Genomic DNA, 21,057 nt, shown 5'->3' on the forward strand with positions numbered 1-21,057 from the left:
AAAAGGCTAAGTTACTAAAATTGAATTCAACAAAACTAAATTTAAACTAAATCTATTAATTAATGCAAAAACTTTAACAATGAAAGTGGATTGGTATAAATATCTGTCGAATTGATCCTTCGTGGAAAAAAATTGAACTTCAAGCTGGTGTTTGGCCACTTTGTCACAAACGAAGTGATAGTCAATCTCCACATACTTTGTACGAGCATGAAAAACAGGGTTGGCAATGAGATATGTCGCCCCCACATTGTCACACCATAGGACGGGTGGAGTGGATAAGAAAATTCGTAATTCTTTAAGTAAGGACTAAAGCCAAGTCAACTCAACTATGGTATTGGCAAGGGCCTTGTAGAATTGCTCTCATTCAGCAAATAGAGAGGAAGTTGTCGAGGGAGGGAAACGAAGGGGATGGGAGACCAACCTGGGCGTTTGATGCCTTATTAAAATCTATATTTTATGTGAAAGAAAAGAAGGAAATCAGAAGAGAACTCAAGAGAAGTTAACTTGTGTACTTCAACCTACATCCACGGTGAAGAGTAGTTGCTAGTTTCTTTATTGCATTTTAAATTGTATTTGTACATGGCTTTATATATAATTTCAAGAGTTTCTTGCTATGCTACAACTCTTGAAAACATTGCTGCCTTGGATAAGAGTGAGTGATGGTAAGAGAGTCCAACTGCTGGATTGTTTTACATGTGTTGGAACTCTTAGCTTGAGTTTCAAATTTGAATTTGATTTGAATGTCTATCTCCACACATGACCGAAATACCTTGAGGTGATTCACATGAGTTGGAACTCTTCATAGCTGAATTGTCTTGAGGTGATTCGGTTGGGTTGAAACTCTTCAAATCTAACTTCTACGAGTTGTTGTGGTAGAATTCCTGTGGGACTCGTGGAGGTTCCTTAACATGCCCCCTCATCTCAACGGCTGGGATGTGACGTTGAGATTGCCCATCAAGAAAGTAAATCATTGAGATGAAAATGGTTTGGTAAAAAAATTTGCCGAATTAATCCTTGGTGGAAAAAAATCAAACTTCAAGCTGGTGTTTGGCCACTTTGTCATGAACGAAGTGATAGTCAATCTCTACATGCTTTGTACGAGCATGAAAAATAGGGTTGGCAATGAGATATGTCGCCCCCACATTGTCTCACCATAGGACGGGTGGAGTGGATAAGAAGATTCGTAATTCTTTAAGTAAGGACTAAAGCCAGGTCAACTCAACTATGGTATTGGCAAGGGCCTTGTAGAATTGCTCTCATTCAGCTAATAGAGAGGAAGTTGTCGAGGGAGGGAAACGAAGGGGATGGGAGACCAACCTGGGCATTTGATGCCATATTAAAATCTAAATTTTACGTGAAAGAAAAGAAGGAAATCATAAGAGAACCCAAGAGAAGTTAACTTGTATACTTCAACCTACATCCACGGTGAAGAGTAGTTGCTAGTTTTCTTTATTCCTTTTTAAATTGTATTTGTACATAGCTTTATATAGAATTTTCAAGAGTCTCTTGGTATGTTACAACTCTTGAAAACGTTGATGTCTTTGATAAGAGTCAGTAATGGTGAGAGTGTCCAACTATTGGGTTGTTTGACATGCATTGGAACTCTTAGCTTTAGTTTCAAAATTGAATTGATTTGAATGTCTATCTCCCTTCACACATGATCGAAATACCTTGAGTTGATTCACATGAGTTGGAACTCTTCTTAGCTGAATTGTCTTGATTATTCGATTACCGGTTTCCATTATCCTCCATTTTCGAGAAAAAAATAAATGTTGAATACTTTACTATATCCGGATAAATTTTTATCTGGATATTTTCCGATCTAATAAGCAATTATTCGAATCTGAATCAAGTTGCTTATCAAAAAGATATGGATATTTTCCGGTAAGAAAAATTTTGGATACGAACACCCTTAAACAAATACGAATGTGAATTCGGTGGCAAACCCCAGCCATCCATTTACAAGTCTAGTAATAACTAGCACTTCTTAGTGAAAAAAAACCACAGGATTAATACTTCCTATGGTATACGTAATAGTCCCCAATAAAGCTGCTAATTTTTAAAAAGAAAAAGAAAAAAGAAAAAAAAGAAGAATTTTTAAACTCGATAGTGCTAATTATTTTGTTATTTCAGACATACTTATTTGGATTGAAAAGTCAATCTGAGCTTGATTCAGATTCAAGGCGGTTTTGGATTAGTTTGAACTGACAGGGTTTTAGGAACACCACCCCTGTAAATTAAGTAGTAAAAAAAATTCGCTAACCCTAAGAGGAGGTTACAGTAGAATTGGAATGTGTATCTGTAGCCAGCAACATCACAATACGGAATAATGAGGATAAATAAGCATATCCTTGGCACCTCATCCATAAATTATTCTTCATGGTTATCCATATTTTATTTTATTTTTTCCTTCTGTCTAGGAATTCATGCATCAATTACACATTTAATCACACCACATGATCTTTTCTTTTCTTCAGGAATCTATAAAGTGACACTTATCGTTGACTACAACTAATGAGAAAACAAGAGGAAAACCCCCTCCCCCAAACACCACAAGGCGAAAACCCCCCCCCGGGGATTTCCTCTCCTTCCCTTCCCTTTTTTTTTTTTTTTTGGTAAACAGCACTTCATTTATATAACTAAACAAAGTACAAACACACATGCATGAGAACACAAGGTTCAAAACGAACCAGGGCGGCAAAGACAACGCGCATGCAAGAGACGGGGCGCAGGGGTAAGGGTGGGGTCAGCCAGTGGATCACGCCACAAAACCCTAGAACAAGAACACCAAAACAACATGACACGCCGCAAGGGCGGACATAACACCCACATAGGGGGACAAAGTACACGCCGCAACGGCGGAGTCAAAACTCCTACAATTACAGCGATGGTAGCAGCGAAAGTGTGGAGAAGGTTCAAAACCTCCCATCCATCGATGCCGTAAAGGCGTACCGGTCAAGCTCGACGCAGAAGAACTTGGACCCAGACTTGGAGTTGTTCTGCGGTGTGCACCAGGAAAAGCTGTAACCAAAGGAGCTGTTATGAAAAAAACAAAAATAAAATAAAACAAAAAACCAAAACAAAGCACTGCAACCACAGATCTAAGGGGAAACCCTAGATCTGGTTATTAATGGAGAAAGCACAACGGAGGCGGGAAATAGGGAGGCGGAGACGGGAAAGAGGACGGAAAAGAGAACAGATGAAAACAGAGAAACGGGAGAGAGAAATGGGAGAGAGAAACGGGAGACAGACGGGAGAGAGAAACAGAGAGGGTGGGAGAGAGAACAGAGACACCGGGAGAGAGAAAAACGAGAGAGAGAAACAGAGAGGGCGAGAGAGAGAAGCGAGAAAACAGAGAGGGCGGGGAAGCAAAGATGAGAGAAACAGAGAGGGTGGGAGAGAGAACAGAGACGCCGGGAGAGAGAAAACGGGAAAGAGAAACAGAGAGGGCGGGGAAGCAAAGATGAGAGGAGGTAGGGAGGAGCAGGAAGCAGAGAATCAGATCGGAGATGGAGTATGGAGGGAAGAAGATGGGAGAGGGGAGCAGGGAGGAGGGAGAAGGAGCAGGGAGATGGGACGGAGAAGAAGCAGGGAGGGAAGAAGATCGGAGAGGTGAGCAGGGGAGGCGGAGAGCCGCAGCGGTAAGGCTCTCCGCCTCAAATGGGGAAAAGCCGGATTTTTCTCGGGGGGGGGGGGGGGGGGGCCCCGGGGGGGGGGGGGGGGGGGGGGGGGGGGGGGGGGGGGGGGGGGCGGGGGGGGGGGGGGGGGGGGGGGGGGGGGGGGAGGGGGGTGGTTGGGTGGGTGGGGGGGGAAAAAAAACAACAACAAGAGGGAGATTTAATTATAATAAAGAAGAGGGGGGGGGGGGGGGGGGGGGGGGGGGGGGGGGGGGGGGGGGGGGGGGGGGGGGGGGAAGGGGGGGGAATTCACAGAATCTACCTTAAATCTGCAGAGCCATAGAAAGATGGACCCCACAGTGTTCCTATCCGTACAGAAACTAGATGGATAGAGAATCTCTGACAAATATGCTTTTCTTTTAAGGAATAAGAAGCGATCCACAACCACGATGATTTCAATTTTCAACGGGACAAAATTAATTTGATGCATGCAGACATGCAGTTGGCTAGGCTTACCATCATTAAGTACGGCTGGATTAACCTAAAATTGAAGCAACACCATTAATTAATCGAATAAAGCTCAATCAATCATGCTTTATGATTATAACAACTGGCACGAATCCAAAGTTCTCACCTTCATTAGTTCTTTTGTTTGGATTGGAAATCAGAAGTGAAAGAATCACAACGGCAGGGGTTGTATTGTAAATCTAATTTTCTTTTTTATAATCGAAGGTTCAATATTTTGTAAATTTACAAAGCGAAACCCCTGGTTCTACCGATCCTACACCCCTGTTTACGCAAGCCGCCCGAATTGGAGATTAGTATTTGTCGAGTTCTACTATCAAGCATGAATTTTACTTGGGTTTTGGGAGAAGTGAAAGGAAATAAAAGGGTAGAAGTGATGAAACATGACAGAACCAGAGAAGCTTCGCCAGAGAGATAAACGACAGCCTGAGTTGGACTCGAGTGCACTGCTTCAATCAGCAGAAGAATCAAAGCGTCAGGCATGTCTTCTGGATGACCTCTCTCGCTCGCCGTTGTTTTTTTCTTTGTGCCTTGCTTAAGCTTCTGGCTGTCAGAGACCATTCATGAATCAAAGCGTCAGGCATGTCTTCGGGCATTGCAACATTCAACTCTGATTATATTCATGTGGAAGACGGTGACTGCCATGGATGTGGTTTATGCTATCGAGAGGACTGGTTCCGGGGTTAGGTCTGTAATAGAAATTAGGGTTTTTTCTTTAGTTCCCGGTTTAAGTTGTTGTTCTAGTTCAGTTGTAGATATATATATATAGGAGTTGGAACTGAACTAGAACAACAATTTACACCAACTCAGATTCATGCGGTTGGTTTTTGGGCTCCATTTTAAGCTCAGATTCTGTCTATATTTACTTTTAAGAGTGACTTCCAGAAAAAATTCACCAAAAAAAGGAGTTAGTTCCAGAGAATATTCTGAATCTCTCCAATGGATAATAGAGGTTTAGTATCAGGTAGTTTTGTAAGTTTGTAAACCATTAAACCTTGATTATGATGAGGTAGAGTTGGGTTCCGTTTTGTAATTTGTAAAACATTAAACCCTTTTAGTCACAAAAGTTGTTTTATGTACACATCGCTTAATTGCAACAGCTGCTGCAACAAACAAAAATCATCAACAACTTCAAAGAATTGTAATCTTTTTGGGTTAGGAGCGAAATCCTGTTTTATCGTATTCGTTCTAAATATAAATAAATGACTTTTTACGAAAAACAAAAAATGTCATATCCATCCCCCCAATTATAAGAAAAGCACCTGTTCTAATGTACAGTTACTTGGTTTGGATTTTTACAGGTCATACATAATATACGGACAAAAATGGTCATTTTTCAGATTTGATAAGCTATAGTTTCATTTTCTTTTTTTCTACTTAAAAAAAACAGGGGTTCATTTTATTTAATTTTCTGAAAAAGCGAAGAAATTGTATATGAATTTTTTCTTTGGATAATAAGGAATTAAGAATGCTTATACATAGATCCAAACGCACCCCTATCTTGTTGAAATCTTAGGAATTAGCTACCAAAACAATCTTTAAGAGAAACCTATGATAGATTTGGATGTCTGAAAATAAATGACAAATAACACCTGGAGGACACAATGCCAGCCGGTCCATGACAAGATATTCTAGTTGAACTAAACCCAAAAAAAAGCAACAATCCTTTGAACTGACACTCTAGTCTACCAAAAGCTTTAACTTATATATCCAACTTCATTGGAAGATACTTTGGGGTTTTTTTTCTTTCTTTTTTCTTCCTCCATCTTAAGATAATGTTGATCTTTTTTGGTAAGAAAATAATGTTGAACCGGATTAATAGATCTGATAACTAAAGGCTTCCAAATTTTAGAATGAAATATATTATACTTTTTTTTTGATAATCCAAAATATATTATACTAAGAGAGGGTTTCCAGAGTATTGGTAGTACAAGAAGAAATTTAGATGCTTTCCATCACTTGGTAGTCTGCAAAAAAAATTGAGACGTTGTAAATCTCAAGTTAATTGGAATAAGATTCTAGCCAAGAAAGATTCAACCGACTCCTTGCAACCTACTTTGATGGCTAAGAGTCTACTCCACCTACGAGGTTTGATCTTATTCAAACCACAAAAGATCTTTGATGGTAAGGAGCACAAGGAGTTGAGCGAAAGATCTTGGTTTGGATATGTTTGATATTGTCTCATTGTTCCTTTATAAAACATAGAGCAAATTGCACTGGCACCTCAAAATGGAGGTCAAAGAGCACTGACGCCCCACTTTATGTTTAAAAATCACACAAGTCCTACTCTGTTAGAATGGTTAGCTATACAATCTTAAAGACTATTATACCGTTAAAGATTTTTTTAAAAACATAAAGTGGGGTGTCAGTGCTTTAAGGCCTCCATTTTGAGGTACCAGTGTAATTTGCTCTAAAACATAACTATAAGATTTGGGGTTTTTTGGGTACTAGATTTGAATGAGAGCTTATGATGCTTCTTGGGTAGTTGGGTGTGCTTGAAAGATTTTCATTTAATTATATTCTATGCATAGTAAATTTTCATTTTAATCATGTTTTTATGCATAGTAAAACTTTTGTAACTTTGTCCGTATTTGTCCATAGATGAATCACATATGTTGGCATGTCAATTACCTCTTTAAATCTCCGGGTTAGCTTAGTTAGTTCTCCTATCCATTCAATGTTTTTTTATGTTTCTCATGTCAGTCCATGTAAACTCTGTGAAATCAAAACAAACTAAATAAAAATTCTTGAATATTCTAATATTCCATTGACTAGGTCAACTGATTGAATCCCCAATGAGTTTTAAGATTCTGTCATATATATTATTGTAATCTAAAAATACTCATTGAATTGATCTTACCTTTAAATTATAATATTACACATAACTGAGTACTATTACTGATTAAAAGCTAATTGAGAGATTTCCTTCAAATAACTTTTTTTTGGTGGAAATTTCCTTCAAATAACTAGAGGAGCCAAATACTCTTAACAGACATAATACATTTGATCCATGCATGGGTTTCCATGGATCAGGGTGGGAATCTGTTAAAAATACGCACGTGTCGTGATTCGTGACAACAAGGTACAGTGAAGTCCATAAATCCATTAAAAGCCATGGGGCTCCTGAAATAGCATTTGCAGTAGTTCTTAGTTCTTAATACAAAGCTTGACTGGGATACCATAGGATTCTGTCGTTCCACACTTTCTGATCTCCCATGATTCTCTTGGGCTGTGGCTTCTCTTCTTATGCTCAACTGCACATAATTGTCATCACCTTTTAGAAACATTCTCAATTAATTATACATTATTTCATAGAGAGAGAGAGAGAGAGAGAGAGGAAATGGGTCATCACTCATGCTGTGACAGACAAAAAGTCAGGAGGGGACTGTGGTCACCTGAGGAAGATAAGAAACTCAAAGATTATATTTCCACCCATGGCCATAGTTGCTGGAGTTCAGTTCCCAAGCTTGCAGGTAAATCTCTATCTCTCTCTCTCTCTCTCTCTCTCTCTCTCTCTCTCTCTCTCTCTCTCTCTCTCTCTCTCTCTCTCTCTCTCTCCATTTGTATTCTGTTGAATAGTAACATTTGGGTTTTACCAGAAAGAATTGCAGTTCTCTTTCTTCTGAATTGCCCATGAAGAAATAATTGTAGAAAGGTAAAGCTTACCCACTTGATGGTGCAGGCTTGAAGAGATGTGGAAAGAGTTGTAGACTTAGATGGATTAACTACCTTAGACCTGACTTAAAACGAGGAAGCTTCTCTCTGGAAGAGGCATCTCTTGTCACACAGCTCCATAAAATTCTTGGTAACAGGTAAAAATCATACTCCATACCCTCATCATTATTCTTAGAGTTCACCTTGCTATAATTTGTTATTGTGCAGATGGTCACAGATAGCCAAACACCTGCCAGGAAGAACTGATAATGAAATCAAGAATTTTTGGAACTCAAGCATAAAGAAGAAGCTCTTGTCGAATAATTCTGATCAGGTGACCATTCCTGTTATCTCCAATCACCATTCTAGTTACAATGAGGTTATGAAGAGTTTCTGGAACTCAAGCATAAAGAAGCAGCTCTTTCCTCCTGATATTTCTGAACAAGTGAAGTTTCCTGTTATCACCAATAACCACCATTCTAGTTACAATGAGGCAATTAAGAATTTCTGGAACTCAAGCATAAAGAAGCAGCTCTTGTCTCCTGATGTTTCTGAAATAGACACCATTCCTGCTATCTTCAACCAACATTCTGGTTTCAATGAGGCTATGCTGCCAATGGTTGTCAACCATAGTTTCCTCATCAATTCCCAGCATGAATATTTTCAACTTCCCCATCCCATTCCTGTGATTCAAAGTTTCAACAATGGTGATCTCAAACCTGAAGTACTCATGGAGTACGATTCCAATTCTCTTGGAACAAAACCCACGATGCTGGAGGGTGGATCTACTTGTGATCCAATTCACTCTTTGAATTTTCAAACTCTTGAGACTCAGGAATATGAGGATGATTATCTCTTGCCTTCCACCCAAGTTGATTCGGAGTTCATCAGTTCCGCAGCTACTGTTCATGATGATCCTCTGCTGATGCCTGAGATGCCAAATCTGTGCGAGATGTTGGACTTGGGCCTCTATGAACGTACTGGTCTGCTATCATCATGTCCTTCTTCTTCTTTCTCTGGTTCTACTCATGAAGTTGATCACCATGGTAGTGCTAGCCTTCCTAGCTTGCTCTCTGGGTCTCACCCATATGTACCCACCAACCAAATGGGGAATGTTGTTACTGCTCTCACGCCATCTTCCTCGTCCTCTTCTGTAGCATGTTGGAACCCTAACCTTCCTTCTTCAAACTGGAATCCATGACTAGGGTTGGTACTTGCTTTTTTTTCCTGTCTTTTCTCTTCCTCTGACAACTGTTGATTTACAGTGTTAAGTATGGTGTGGTCTCATTTGTGAGAGTATGATTGAATGATGATTAATGACCTTACGAGGGGTCCTTAATTAAAAAAGATGCAAATATAATGTAGAAAGTCCGGAGTCATTCAGGAATAAAGCTAAAAAGTTGCAGAATCATTTGTCATTGATGGTCCCATGCTTGTCATCCACGTAATTTACAGTATTTCTCAAGGTTTGTTTGCTTGCAAAGGAAATGGGAAAGGGAAGGGAAGCCAAGGAAAGCGCCAAAGCTCCTCCTTGAAGATGATTAAGGGACAAGTCAAGGTCAAAAAAAAGGTGTAGAAAGAAAGAGAGAAACAACGACAAACGTGCCTTACGGTTAAGTAAGATGCTTAGCGTAATTTTGACTCCTCTCTTTAGCTTTTTCCAGATAGAGTTAGACAACCAGGACCTACAGAAATGCTGTCTCCCTCCCTCTTCTGGTTAAATTTCTATAGGATAATGTGGACATGCAAGTGATAGAGAGGATATTATGTACTAAGACCCAGAGAGAATTCGTTGGGTTAGCCCAAACTCAGCTTCTGAATTCAACCATGTTGGTTCAAATTCCCAATCAGCTAGGTCGGCTAGGGATTATCAGCAAGTCCCAAAGTTACGGCTGCTCCATAGACTGTAATGGCATCTCATGACTTTGATTTGCCCAGTGGGTTCACATCTTCTACAATTCTCAATCTTGCAGTTCTTTGCAATTAACCTTTAGGATTGTGACATGAGGCTTCAGAAAATCCCATGGTCAATATAGAAACTCATATTAAAAACTACATCTTGTGAATTCCTCAAATTTCTCCCAACTTTCAAATTCTTCTCATTCTTTTTTTTTTTTTTTTTTTTTGTTTTTCAAAATTGAGTAAACACGTTAAAGGGAAGAGGATCCACCGTGCACTCTCGAACTTCATTTTTGACATGCAGAAACAAGGTCATTTACCTAAGGACATGAAGGTTTGGAAATTGTAGAATATACAGCATCGAACATGTATAAAATAAAATAGATGAATTGAAGAAAGAGGTGCAAATAGATTGCACAAAAGAGAGTCACCTTGGAAATCTTCTTTCATGGCGTGTGGAAAGAGGAGAAAAAATTGGGGAGAAATTTTAGGAGAATATCAATTTTTTCCTAAATGAGTTTCTATATTGACCATTGGATTTTTTTTGAAGCCACATGTCACAATCCTAAAGGTTAATTGAAAGGAATTGTAGAATTGGGGATTGTAGAGGATGTGAACCCGTAAGGCCTACCCCATAACTACTGAAATAAGTTGAGTCCAAAGTATTAACCAATCCGAACCAAAGTTGACTTGCTACTGGGCAGAGACCAAATGTCCATTTTGTAGTACCAAACAAGAGATTGTACTTTAGGGGTGCCAATAAAATGCTATTAGTCCTAATTTACCCAAACCTACTCTAAGCCTGACTCTAGCCCACCTGACTTATTAAACTTAAAATAAGGGTTTTGGTCACAAAATAATTGGTCCTGACAAGATCGCGTAGGGTTCAGGTTTAGCCCTTAGGTTAGTTATTTTGTAATCCAAATCCACCCTTCATTAAACCAAAACCAATCTCGTATATTCCCAGGGAAAGGGAGAGGAGGGGAGGTGGAAAGTGGGAAATTTATCTGGTCCATTTCCTTGCAGATGTGTGACAAGTGTCCCAGCATCACATCAAATGGTAAAAATTCTTTTACAAATCACATCAATCAACAAACTGATGTAACCTGTAAATAGATTTCCACCATTTGATGTGATGCTGGACACTTGTCACACATCTACAAGAAAATGGACCTAATATTACTCTATGAAAAGTGTGAAGATACGAAAAATTGAACTTGAGAACTCCTTGGTCTCTATCATTGTGCCAGAAGAACAGTCATCTACTGAAACGCTTCCAAATTCTATAGCATCAGAGAGTCCTCTTTTTTTTTTTTTTTTTTGTTATAAAAGTAATTAATGGGGGATCTCAAAAGTGAGTCACATGTATATATTGTTGTCAGCAAAGTAATGGGAGATCTGAAACGTGTGTCACCTGACCAATAGATTGTAGTTCAATGTATTCATCAGATAGAAGCGGCAAAGAGTCTGACATGATGAATGTGACAACTCATTTAGCAGGGACCATACTTCAGTAACCACATTTATATTTCACCAGATTAAACTATTTTCATAACAAAAGATACTTTTGACTTATGGGTTTCTGCAATACGGATCTTCTTCTTTTTCTTTTTTTTTTTTCTTCTGTTTAATCATAATATATGAATATTAATTATAAATTGTGCAAACACTTTAGTTCTCCCACAAGATAGTATATCAAATACACAAAAGATAATTATTTGATATATTAAATGTTGATGCTAATTAAGTGGGCGATTTAGAAAAAGAAATTATTCGTTTTGGCCTTTGGGTGTAATGGTACTAAGAACTCTTAAAAGATTTCATTTTCCATTCAAAGGGTCAAAGAGTACAGATTTTGTTGCTTTGCTTAAAGATAAGGCGAACCCTAGTCTAAGGCAGCTTTAGTCAAAGAATAACCCGCGTGGTCCACATATTTATTTAATTTTTGGGAATTGTTTCAAACAAAAAAAAATTTAGGGAATTGAAATGTTTGGTGAACTTGGGAACTTCTTTAGAAAAGCCAATTTTGTTTTGGTTCAGTACCATTAATGCACTGAACCGTTAAGCGATACAACATGGGTCGTTGGATCCAGATCTAGTTCAAGATTTTAATCTCCACCAAGATCTTGATCCGATAGCCAAAACTAACGCGTAACAGTTTAGTTCATTAATGGCATTGAACCGAAGCAAAATCGTAAGAAATGGGGTTTAATTATACTATAGGGGAGGGTCCCTAACCCTAGGAAGATTAGAATTTTTAACCTATTAAATGTGGTTCACATATTTAATTTATTTTTTGTATAAGGGCAATTTTTATATATATTGGATGGGGATATTACATTCACCATCAGTGCCAATCGAATCTACTACTTCTTCACTAAAAGATGTTGGTCATTACCATTGTACAAACCTATGATAATCACATATTTAATTTATATCCATTGGAAAATGATTCAATAAGTTCAAAATAAATAAAATAAAATAAAAAATGAAAAATGATTCAATATTATGACCATTGGACATGCAAATGATGTCTAGATTAGTCATGTATGGAGACTTCATCAAATATATTGAAGCATATTCTCATGGAAGGAGTTGAGGGGGCATCAGGGTAGGGTTATTCTTTATATAGTCGAGGATAGAGGATCTCAATCCCGAATAATTTTATGTAATGACATTTTAAAATCCACTAGTGAAAAAAGTTAAATCAAGATTCTCTACACACATGGAGAGAAAAATTTTCAACTCACATAGTTGAATTCTTAACACATGTTCAGTTTCGAAGTAAGATCATTTTTTGTTCTTTTTCTTTTTTTAAGTAAATTAATTAAAACAATGACTAATGATGTTAAAGTTCTATTTTAACTAAATAAATATAAAAAATTCAACATGTGAATTGAAAATTTTCCTCTTTATGTGAGTAAAGGATCTAGACTCAAAAAAATTAAACATTAAATTCAGCAACATGGCTGAACTTTGAACCATAGAGGCCAAGAACAACTCCAAGAAGTTGCAACTAATCAACCTAGGATGGAAGACCAACAATTGGAGAATTGTACCTTCAGAGTTAATCCTGATGGACCTTGGGACTAGTGGGGATGTCTCATTAGTTGGGACCCAGGTGGCTCCTTTGTTGTGGCTAAATAAGCAAAACTAATTGCTTCAGTTTAGCGAGAAAAATTGACCATTGGATTGAGATCTCAGTTGAGATCAAATCTCGACTCTTGAAAAATAAACGGTCCATATTGAAATCTTGACCAAAATATGCGATCTGACGGTTGTGAATCTCGCTAAATGGAAGCAAGGTTCCTAAACAGTAGCTTGTATCGACTTCTCTACCAAAGCTCTTGAGCTTGAGATCATGAGGGATGCATTTCTACTGTCACATCCCTCCAAGCCTCCAAGATTTTTACATCTTTTCAGATTACATACCAGCAATCTCAGGAAATCTTGACTGAGATATGCGATCTGACGGTTGTGAATCTCGCTAAATGGAAGCAAGGTCCCTAAGTCAATAGCTTGCTCAAGGCCATGAGGGATACACTTCTACTATTAACATCCCTCCAAACCTCCAAGATTTTATATCTTCTCAGATTACATACCAGCAATCTCAGTTGAATACCTCCTTAACAACCTAAAATCTATATATACCTACACCTTTGCAATTAATAGGTACGCATTCTTTTGATACTTCTGCTAGTTTTGAGATCTCTACAATTGTTGTTCTATCTTCTAACGTTCTGTGCATTCACTAACTTAGTTGTTGGGGGCGTTATTCAACCAATTAGGTCAAACACGTTCTTACAGGTTAGTTTACTTGCGTTGATGAACAGGATTTTGCAACAGTTAGCAGCAAAGTTGAAAACTCCTCTACAGATTTTCTTGAAAAAAAAAAAAAAAAAGATTTGATGGTTGTCACCACCTTAAGGGTGTCAAAACATAATCCGAACCGTTAAAACAGGACCGAACCGGCCCGAACCAAAGCTTAATGAGCTGTTTTGGGCTTAACAACCTCAGCCCGCACTATTTCTGGCTGGGCTGAACCAGCCTGTGTGTGGCCCACTAGCCCAAATCGTTTGGCCCGAAACCAGCCTGAAGCCGAACTAGCCTGTTAAATCCGTTATAAATAAATAAAATAAATTACATTTAAATGTAAAAGACAAAAAAACCCCAAGTATCCATTTGTTTTCCTTAATTGTTTTGCTTTGGAATATGCAAACAATAAACTTGTCAAAGCCTTCACCATTTGGAAGATGGGCTTAGTAAATATTTAGCAAGTGTATTATCATTTGAAAATCTTTTAATGCTTTATTTTGATTCATTTTTACAATTGTCAAGAAAGTGGAGGAGAATAAGCAGAGACAACCCACTAAAATTCATCAAAATGAGAGCTTTCTTTTGTATATTAGTTCTATAATTTTTACTTATTTATAGAAAAAAAAAGTTTTTGGTTTTGAACACCCAACACAAGAGACTTGGAGAGAACTTAATACTTATTGTATTCACATGTTCTTGATAAATTCCACACGTCAACAAGATACTCAAAACATACGGCTAGTAAACTCGAACCCAAACCATTAGTAAACCCAATTCTAAACAGTTCGCCAAAACCGTTAGTCAACCCGAACCCAAACCGCACTAGCTCGAAACCGGCTCGAAACCGTTATTTTCTTAAGGGATTGTGTTTGGACTGAGTGTTTTTTAGCCCAAAACCGTTAGGCCTAGCTCGAAACCGGCCCAATTCGAACCATTGACACCCCCCCCCCCTTTACACCAGCTCGTTTCCTTGTAAATACTCATGGGTTCAGGGGCATCAATTTGGAAGACTTCATATAATTTTCTCCTTGACCCAAAAAGGAGAAAATAAAAGCAGAGCCCCACCCATAGAAACCAACCCCTCAAACGGGGCCGAATGGGAATTTTGGTCTTTAAAAAGAAAAAGAAAAATACTGAAAAAACCCAGGGAATAAAGAAACCGACGAAGCCGCGGTGAAAAAAGCGGACTTATTCCACCTTTGCTTTGCATCAACATACAGACGTCGAGGGATTAAATATTTCAATACGCCAATTGATGCCGTAAGCCATGCTATCATCATCATCATCATTCATCACATAACCTTTTATTTATTTATAATCACTATACCATCATCCTATCCGTCAAAAAAGAATACTCTCCCACTCTAGAAATTATTTTTACGATGGACCCACTCTTAATTCCAATCAGACGGTCCATGGACTTTTTATGCGGTCCACCTTCGTCAGGTTTTCTGTTCTCATCGTCTCTCGTCGACTTGTCTGGACTCAGGAGTAGCTGATGAGTGTGATGAGACATGAGAGAGAGAGAGAGAGAGAGAGAGCTTCGGATGCTTTTCTTCCTTCCTTCCATTCTCTCTCTGCTGACTTTATTGAAGACTTCCCAAGCTTCGCTGTGAATCTGTTCCTTTCTCGTGTTTAGATTTCTCTATCCTCTTTCTTCTCTGCGATTTCGTTCTGTGATTCAAGCTTATCTAATGGCGTTTTCACCTACATAGCTGTGGGTTTTGTGTATTATCGATCTCTTTTGTTGCCCATGGAATCTCGTACGACTTTCTCTGATTCAAACGACAACAGTGGCAGCAGCAGCATCTGTTTCGTCTCACCAACCGAGACACTCTCCCCAGAGACCACCGCTGATGTTGCAGCCTTAAGACGTCTCTCTGAAAATCTTGAATCCGTATTCGGAGGATCAGATTTCGGGCTTTGGAGCGACGCCAAGATCGTCGTCGATGGGGACCGTCAAGTTCCTGTACATCGATGCATTCTGGCGGCTCGAAGCCCCTTCTTTAAGAACTACTTCAGTTCTGCCGGGAAAGAGGGAGGTGGGATGTTCAAATTGAAGGAATTGACCGAAGATTTTAAAGTGGGTTATGATGCTTTGGTCGCCGTTCTAGGTTATCTGTATAGTGGCAAGGTTAAGCCTTTACCTAAAGATGTTTCTTTATGCGTTGACGAAGATTGCTTGCATATTTGCTGCCGACCGGCGATCGATTTAATGGTGGAGGTGCTATATGCCTCTTTCATCTTTCAGATTTCGGAACTGGTGGCTCTGTACCAGGTATAATCAATTCTTCTTTTCCAGCTTTATTTTGAAGTATCTTCGAAGTTTCTCGAGTTCTTTGTATTTCTGTTGAGCTGCAAATAACACAGAAATGTCATTGTCGTTGAACTTAAACTCACTGCTATTGTTCATATCACTATTCCCTCCAATATGAATATCTATTCTGAGTTTTATTTTATTTTTTCTTCTCATAGTGCAAAACGACGCACTTTTGAAATAACAGACACTTCTGATAGAATACCACGGAAGCTTTTCTTCAGGTTTATCTCTGGCAATAATTAAGAGTATTGAATTATTCTCAGGGATCGTTTTCAATTCCAAAAATAAGAATCCTATACAATTAGGTTTAACAGAAATCATGGTACTGAAATGCAAGGGTAGTATTTATTTTTCACATGTTATCTTCCATGAAAAGCTTTTGTATGGTTGATGGAATTGTAATTGATTGATGACATTATTCCCATCACATGGTTGGATTCTGTTTGCAACTAACCATGTTCAGGTATGCTTCCTTGTTACATTTGGAAGGCTGTAATTATATAAGTTCTATGACTAAAACTTTATTCTCCACGAATTTCTTTTTTCCTTTTTTGTATTGAAACAAATGGATCCTCTTAGGCTGTGTGAGATGAAGATTGAAGCATGTGAAGCATTTAAACTGTAAATGTGTATGATGACTATAAACTAACACTATCCTAGCTATAAGTAAAATTAGGAAATCAAAACTGAACATATAGGCTTCTTTCTGAGTATTTTCCTAGCTACTATGAAGTTCTACTATTCCTAGTCAGCATTTTGACAGTTGAACTGGGCCATCTCGCTATATCCACTTCTGCTGACACATTCTTCACATGCCATTATTTATTATATATACGTGAACATATCTCTGTTTCTTTTTTCTTCTTACTTACAATCTGGAAATGATGAATGAACTACCTTCTTATTGTTGCAGAGGCACCTGCTTGACATTCTTGACAAGGTAGCAGTAGATGACTTATTGTTGATATTATCCATTGCAAATATGTGTGACAAAGCTTGTGAGAGATTGCAGAAGAAGTGTATCAATATTGTTGTTAAGTCTGACATTGATATCATAACTCTTGAAAAATCATTACCCCATGATATTGTTAAGCAAATCATGGACTCACGTGTGGAACTTGGCTTACATGAGCCGGAAAGCAGCAACTTTCCAGATAGACACGTGAAGAGAATACATAGGGCCTTAGATTCTGATGATGTTGAATTGGTGAGGATGTTACTGAAAGAGAGACATACCACCCTAGATGATGCATATGCACTACACTATGCTGTAGCTTATTGTGATGCCAAAACTACAACAGAACTCCTCGATCTTGAACTTGCTGATGTTAATCATACGAATCCAAGGGGATACACTGTTCTACATGTTGCTGCAATTCGAAAAGAACCCAAGATTATAGTATCTCTTCTCACAAAAGGAGCCCGTCCATCTGATCTTACTCCAGATGGAAGAAAGGCTCTTCAAATCTCCAAGAGACTCACCAAATCTGTGGATTACAATAGGTCTACTGAAGAAGGAAAAGCTTCTCCGAAAGATCGATTGTGCATAGAGATACTGGAGCAAGCAGAGAGACGAGATCCATTACTTGGAGAAGCTTCTGTTTCTCTTGCAATGGCGGGCGATGATCTACGAATGAAATTGTTATACCTTGAAAACAGAGGTGAGCTGTCGCTATTACTTCTATATATATATTTCTCTATATCTCTTCTGTAACCAGCTTTTAGATGTCCTTGGTTTTTACTTGGAATTATTCTATTTTGAATCAGTAATATTTGTATGGATAAGTTAGGTTTCATAGATTTAGGCCATTTTTGGTGGGTATAAAATGATAACATTTCTTAACTGAAGTTCATAGAGAAGTAAAATTGATGTCATTTTTGGAATGCACAAAATGAAGCCATTTCAAAGTCACAGTTCTCCAGAGCAGGCACCTAAAAAGACTTTTCTAGGTTTGGTTTTTTGTTTCACGTCTAGGGTAACAGGGACATATCTCCATCCAAACCAGTCAAAAAAGAGGGGTTCACCTGTAAAACCATTTATTCTACGACATAGTGAAATGTGATTTGACTGAAACTTTCAAATAAATGGAGGGTGATGTGACAATCCATATACAAAATTTAGGCACCCAACTAAGATATTACATTGCAGTTCCAGCCCCCTTACAAAAGTTTCTTTAAACAGCCAACATAGAACGTTGGTCCAATTTCAATTAGTCATTCATTCAGGTGATGAATGGAAATGAGTACACATTAGGTAAAAGTCATGTCCCATCAGATTCTATTGCAATCCCTATTGGGCCACTTTGTTCCGGATGATGCTCTAATACCCTTAACTTTACTCTTTGATGAGTTGCATATTTTGAGGGGGCCTACATCAGAGTTCCTTCTACTCAAGGTGTTGTGTTTTTTTTTCTTTTTCTTTTCCCTCCTTCCCTTTTCTGTAGTATCTTCATGAAGGTCACTGTAGCTCCAGTTCCTGGTTATTTGGGCATGTAAGAAAACATGTTTACTAGTTGATTCATGTAGCTCAAGTCTCAACATGCAAGAAAGGCAAATGGGCTATACCAAAAAAAAACTTTTATGAAGGAACTAGTTTCTAAGCATGCTAGTTCAGATTGTGTGATATTTAGTGATAAATAAATAACGTTCCCTTCATTGGATATGTATTTTTGTTCAAAATATTAAGTGCTTCTTCTAACAATTCTGAATCGTGTGCTACTCACCATGTACTAGAAATGTGAAGATTTTACCTTTTCTTCACTGGTTTCATAGCAGTTCGGTTCATTTTTGGTAGTTTATTGTCATGATTAAATTTACGTTCTTTGCATATTGATATTTAGAGGCCTTGTGATATGGGGATAAGCTACTTCACCTAAGTGGTTCAAATGTTTAGATTACCATGTCTACCACATCATATGTGTATATCTTAGATTCCCAACTCAACCCATTAAGAAGAAAGCTTCTGTTTATATCATTGCTTGTAAAGTTACAAAGATTCTCCTCAGTTGAAGAAACTCAGGATGGTACCTGGGTTACCGATGTAGTTAAAAGTTTACCGCTTATGTTGATCTTATTCATGTCATCCAATCAAAATAGCTTTATTAGGTTTCCTTTCCCTACATTTGTTGAATTTCGATGACTTTCAATCATGAAGAGCATTGTTCGATGAGAGAAACGTTGTTCCTGCTGATTACTGTAGCTTTATTCTTTTGTATCCTTATACTATTCAGAGATTTTTATCGTTTTGAATGATTATGATTCTTTGCATTTCTTCTCAGTTGGTCTGGCAAAATTATTGTTCCCCATGGAAGCAAAAGTTGCAATGGACATTGCTCAAGTGGATGGCACTCTTGAGTTCCCATTAAATTTTAATTCGAGGAATGCTGCACCTCGTGGCCAGAGGACTGTGGACTTAAATGAAGCACCTTTCAGGATAGAAGAAGAGCACCTAACTAGGATGAGAGCACTCTCCAAGACAGGTACATCTGCTGTATGCCTTGTCCACTTGGCAGTCACATGTTCTGTTTTTTTCTCTTCCCTATGTTACATGGGCCCTAGGTGATCATGCATTAAGACTCCAGCTGAAATGTGTACTTTTTATGAGACTGGGTGAGGTATTTTCTGGTTATTCATACGGGGCTAAATTGAAAATATCCAAGTGGAAACAATAATTATGTGTGAGTATCTCATTTAAGATAGAGGCAGCTTTGAGTATTCAGGTTCTATTGATGGATGTGTCAAGATTGGTGTCCACCTATCATTCCGATACTTGATGAGACCTTATAGGCTCATACAACGAGCCAGAGTGGCTGGGTCTGCTGAATCTCTAGCATTTAAAATTTTTAGATTGCCTGGTTGTCAAACTGGAGCGAAGGTTATATGTTGTTGCAATCAGATGAAGATGACTAAACCGGTAGATTTAGCCTAGTCTCATGCTTGTCTTCTTCTCGATTCCTCCTCCTGGTGCGGCTCCTTTTCCTTTAGTTTTAGAACCAAAGACATCAGAGATGAATCTGACAAGCTTTCTGATCCTTGTCCACCCTTACTGCTTATTTTAATTTCGGTAAAATTGAACCCCCCCCCCCCCCCCCAACATCACTGAATGTCTCTCATTCCTGTGTGTTCATATTCAAAGAATGTGCTGATTGTGCTTTTTTTAATCTCTTTTCTTTTTGTTATTTATTTTTTTAGTCCTTTTTTTTTTATTTATAATAATGCTGGTTTTAGACATTTCACTGTCTATATACGATTTTGATGGTCAAACATAGAGGAGGTCCTCCATGGAAAGTAGTTATAGAGTTCCCCATTTACATGTATAACTAGATATCTTGAAATTGTCCTCCATCCAAAACCCTAATTGTCTGTTTGGTTTGTTGTTCCAGTGGAGCTTGGGAAACGCTTTTTCCCTCGATGCTCTGACGTACTCAATAAGATAATGGATGCCGATGACTTATCGGAGCTTGCATATGTTGGGAATGACACACCAGAGGAGCGTCAGCTGAAGAAGAGAAGGTATGTGGAACTCCAAGAGATCCTCACTCAAGCCTTCAATGAGGATAAAGAAGAATTTGATAAGTCTGCTGCTTTGTCATCATCTTCGTCAACCACTTCACTAGGAGCAGCAAGGTCTAGTAATAGGTTTACTTTTAACAAGCAAAATACTAATCGCTGAGAAACAATATACATACTCCACGTTGGATTTGTCCTAGCATTATAATTCATTTACTTTCGTCAGTCAAATTTTGTTCACTCTTCCAATGTTGTTGTAACATATTCTGGACCATCTTGGGGTTTGGAGCAGGGAATTTTGTTGTTAGTTTCCTGTTTGTAATGGTACTTCAGATGACTTGGCTTCGTTTACTTGAGCTCAGGAAACAAAACTGTTATTGTTAGTGGAATTCTCCTCAAGGTGACCATGTTTTTTAAGTTGTAACTACTGTGGATTCATGAAATGTTTTCCTGCTGTTTTTTTTGCCTCTGCTGTGCACACTACAAACTGACACATGAATTATATCTAAGAGTTGAGATTAAGATGCTAATTTTAAGTTAAAAATAAAAAATAAAACTTAGTTGAGTGACGCATTTTAACTATACATGCCCATTTCCAAGAAACCACCCACAATTCAAACCCAATTCTTCTATCTTCTTCTTCTTCACATCTCAATCTAATCTTCTTCATCACTCACAGAAACAACTTAGAAGTCAAGGTTGATCCAGTTTTGAAGT

The 21,057-nt window shown here is 38.2% G+C and overlaps 2 protein-coding genes across 2 annotated transcripts; both read left to right on the forward strand.

Annotated features, from left to right (window-relative positions):
• The first annotated feature begins 7,419 nt into the window (after positions 1 to 7,419).
• On the forward strand, positions 7,420 to 9,196 carry LOC149021589 (uncharacterized). The gene is made up of 3 exons (XM_089147144.1): positions 7,420 to 7,615; positions 7,825 to 7,954; positions 8,025 to 9,196. Exons 1-3 carry the CDS (start codon positions 7,483 to 7,485, stop codon positions 8,995 to 8,997), a joined length of 1,236 nt encoding a protein of 411 aa, XP_089003270.1. The 5' UTR covers positions 7,420 to 7,482; the 3' UTR covers positions 8,998 to 9,196.
• A 5,784-nt stretch (positions 9,197 to 14,980) lies between these two features.
• On the forward strand, positions 14,981 to 21,056 carry LOC149021590 (BTB/POZ domain and ankyrin repeat-containing protein NPR1-like). The gene is made up of 4 exons (XM_089149819.1): positions 14,981 to 15,789; positions 16,745 to 17,492; positions 19,110 to 19,310; positions 20,214 to 21,056. The coding sequence occupies exons 1-4, from the start codon at positions 15,265 to 15,267 to the stop codon at positions 20,501 to 20,503; spliced, it is 1,764 nt and encodes a 587-aa protein (XP_089005945.1). The 5' UTR covers positions 14,981 to 15,264; the 3' UTR covers positions 20,504 to 21,056.
• Position 21,057: the final 1 nt, after the last annotated feature.

This window comes from Hakea prostrata, chromosome 3 (genome assembly GCF_041222555.1).
Source record: "Hakea prostrata isolate BN-2017 chromosome 3, UWA_Hpros_2, whole genome shotgun sequence".
Classification (NCBI taxonomy): Eukaryota; Viridiplantae; Streptophyta; class Magnoliopsida; order Proteales; family Proteaceae; genus Hakea; species Hakea prostrata.

Excerpts from the sequence above, each read along its gene's own strand:
- LOC149021589 (XM_089147144.1), top strand. The coding sequence starts at position 7,483 with ATGGGTCATCACTCATGCTGTGACAGACAAAAAGTCAGGAGGGGACTG. Across the intron at positions 7,616-7,824 it reads TTCAGTTCCCAAGCTTGCAG|GCTTGAAGAGATGTGGAAAG; the intron begins GTAAATCTCTAT and ends TTGATGGTGCAG. Across the intron at positions 7,955-8,024 it reads CATAAAATTCTTGGTAACAG|ATGGTCACAGATAGCCAAAC; the intron begins GTAAAAATCATA and ends GTTATTGTGCAG.
- LOC149021590 (XM_089149819.1), top strand. The coding sequence starts at position 15,265 with ATGGAATCTCGTACGACTTTCTCTGATTCAAACGACAACAGTGGCAGC. Across the intron at positions 15,790-16,744 it reads AACTGGTGGCTCTGTACCAG|AGGCACCTGCTTGACATTCT; the intron begins GTATAATCAATT and ends TTATTGTTGCAG. Across the intron at positions 19,311-20,213 it reads GAGAGCACTCTCCAAGACAG|TGGAGCTTGGGAAACGCTTT; the intron begins GTACATCTGCTG and ends TTGTTGTTCCAG.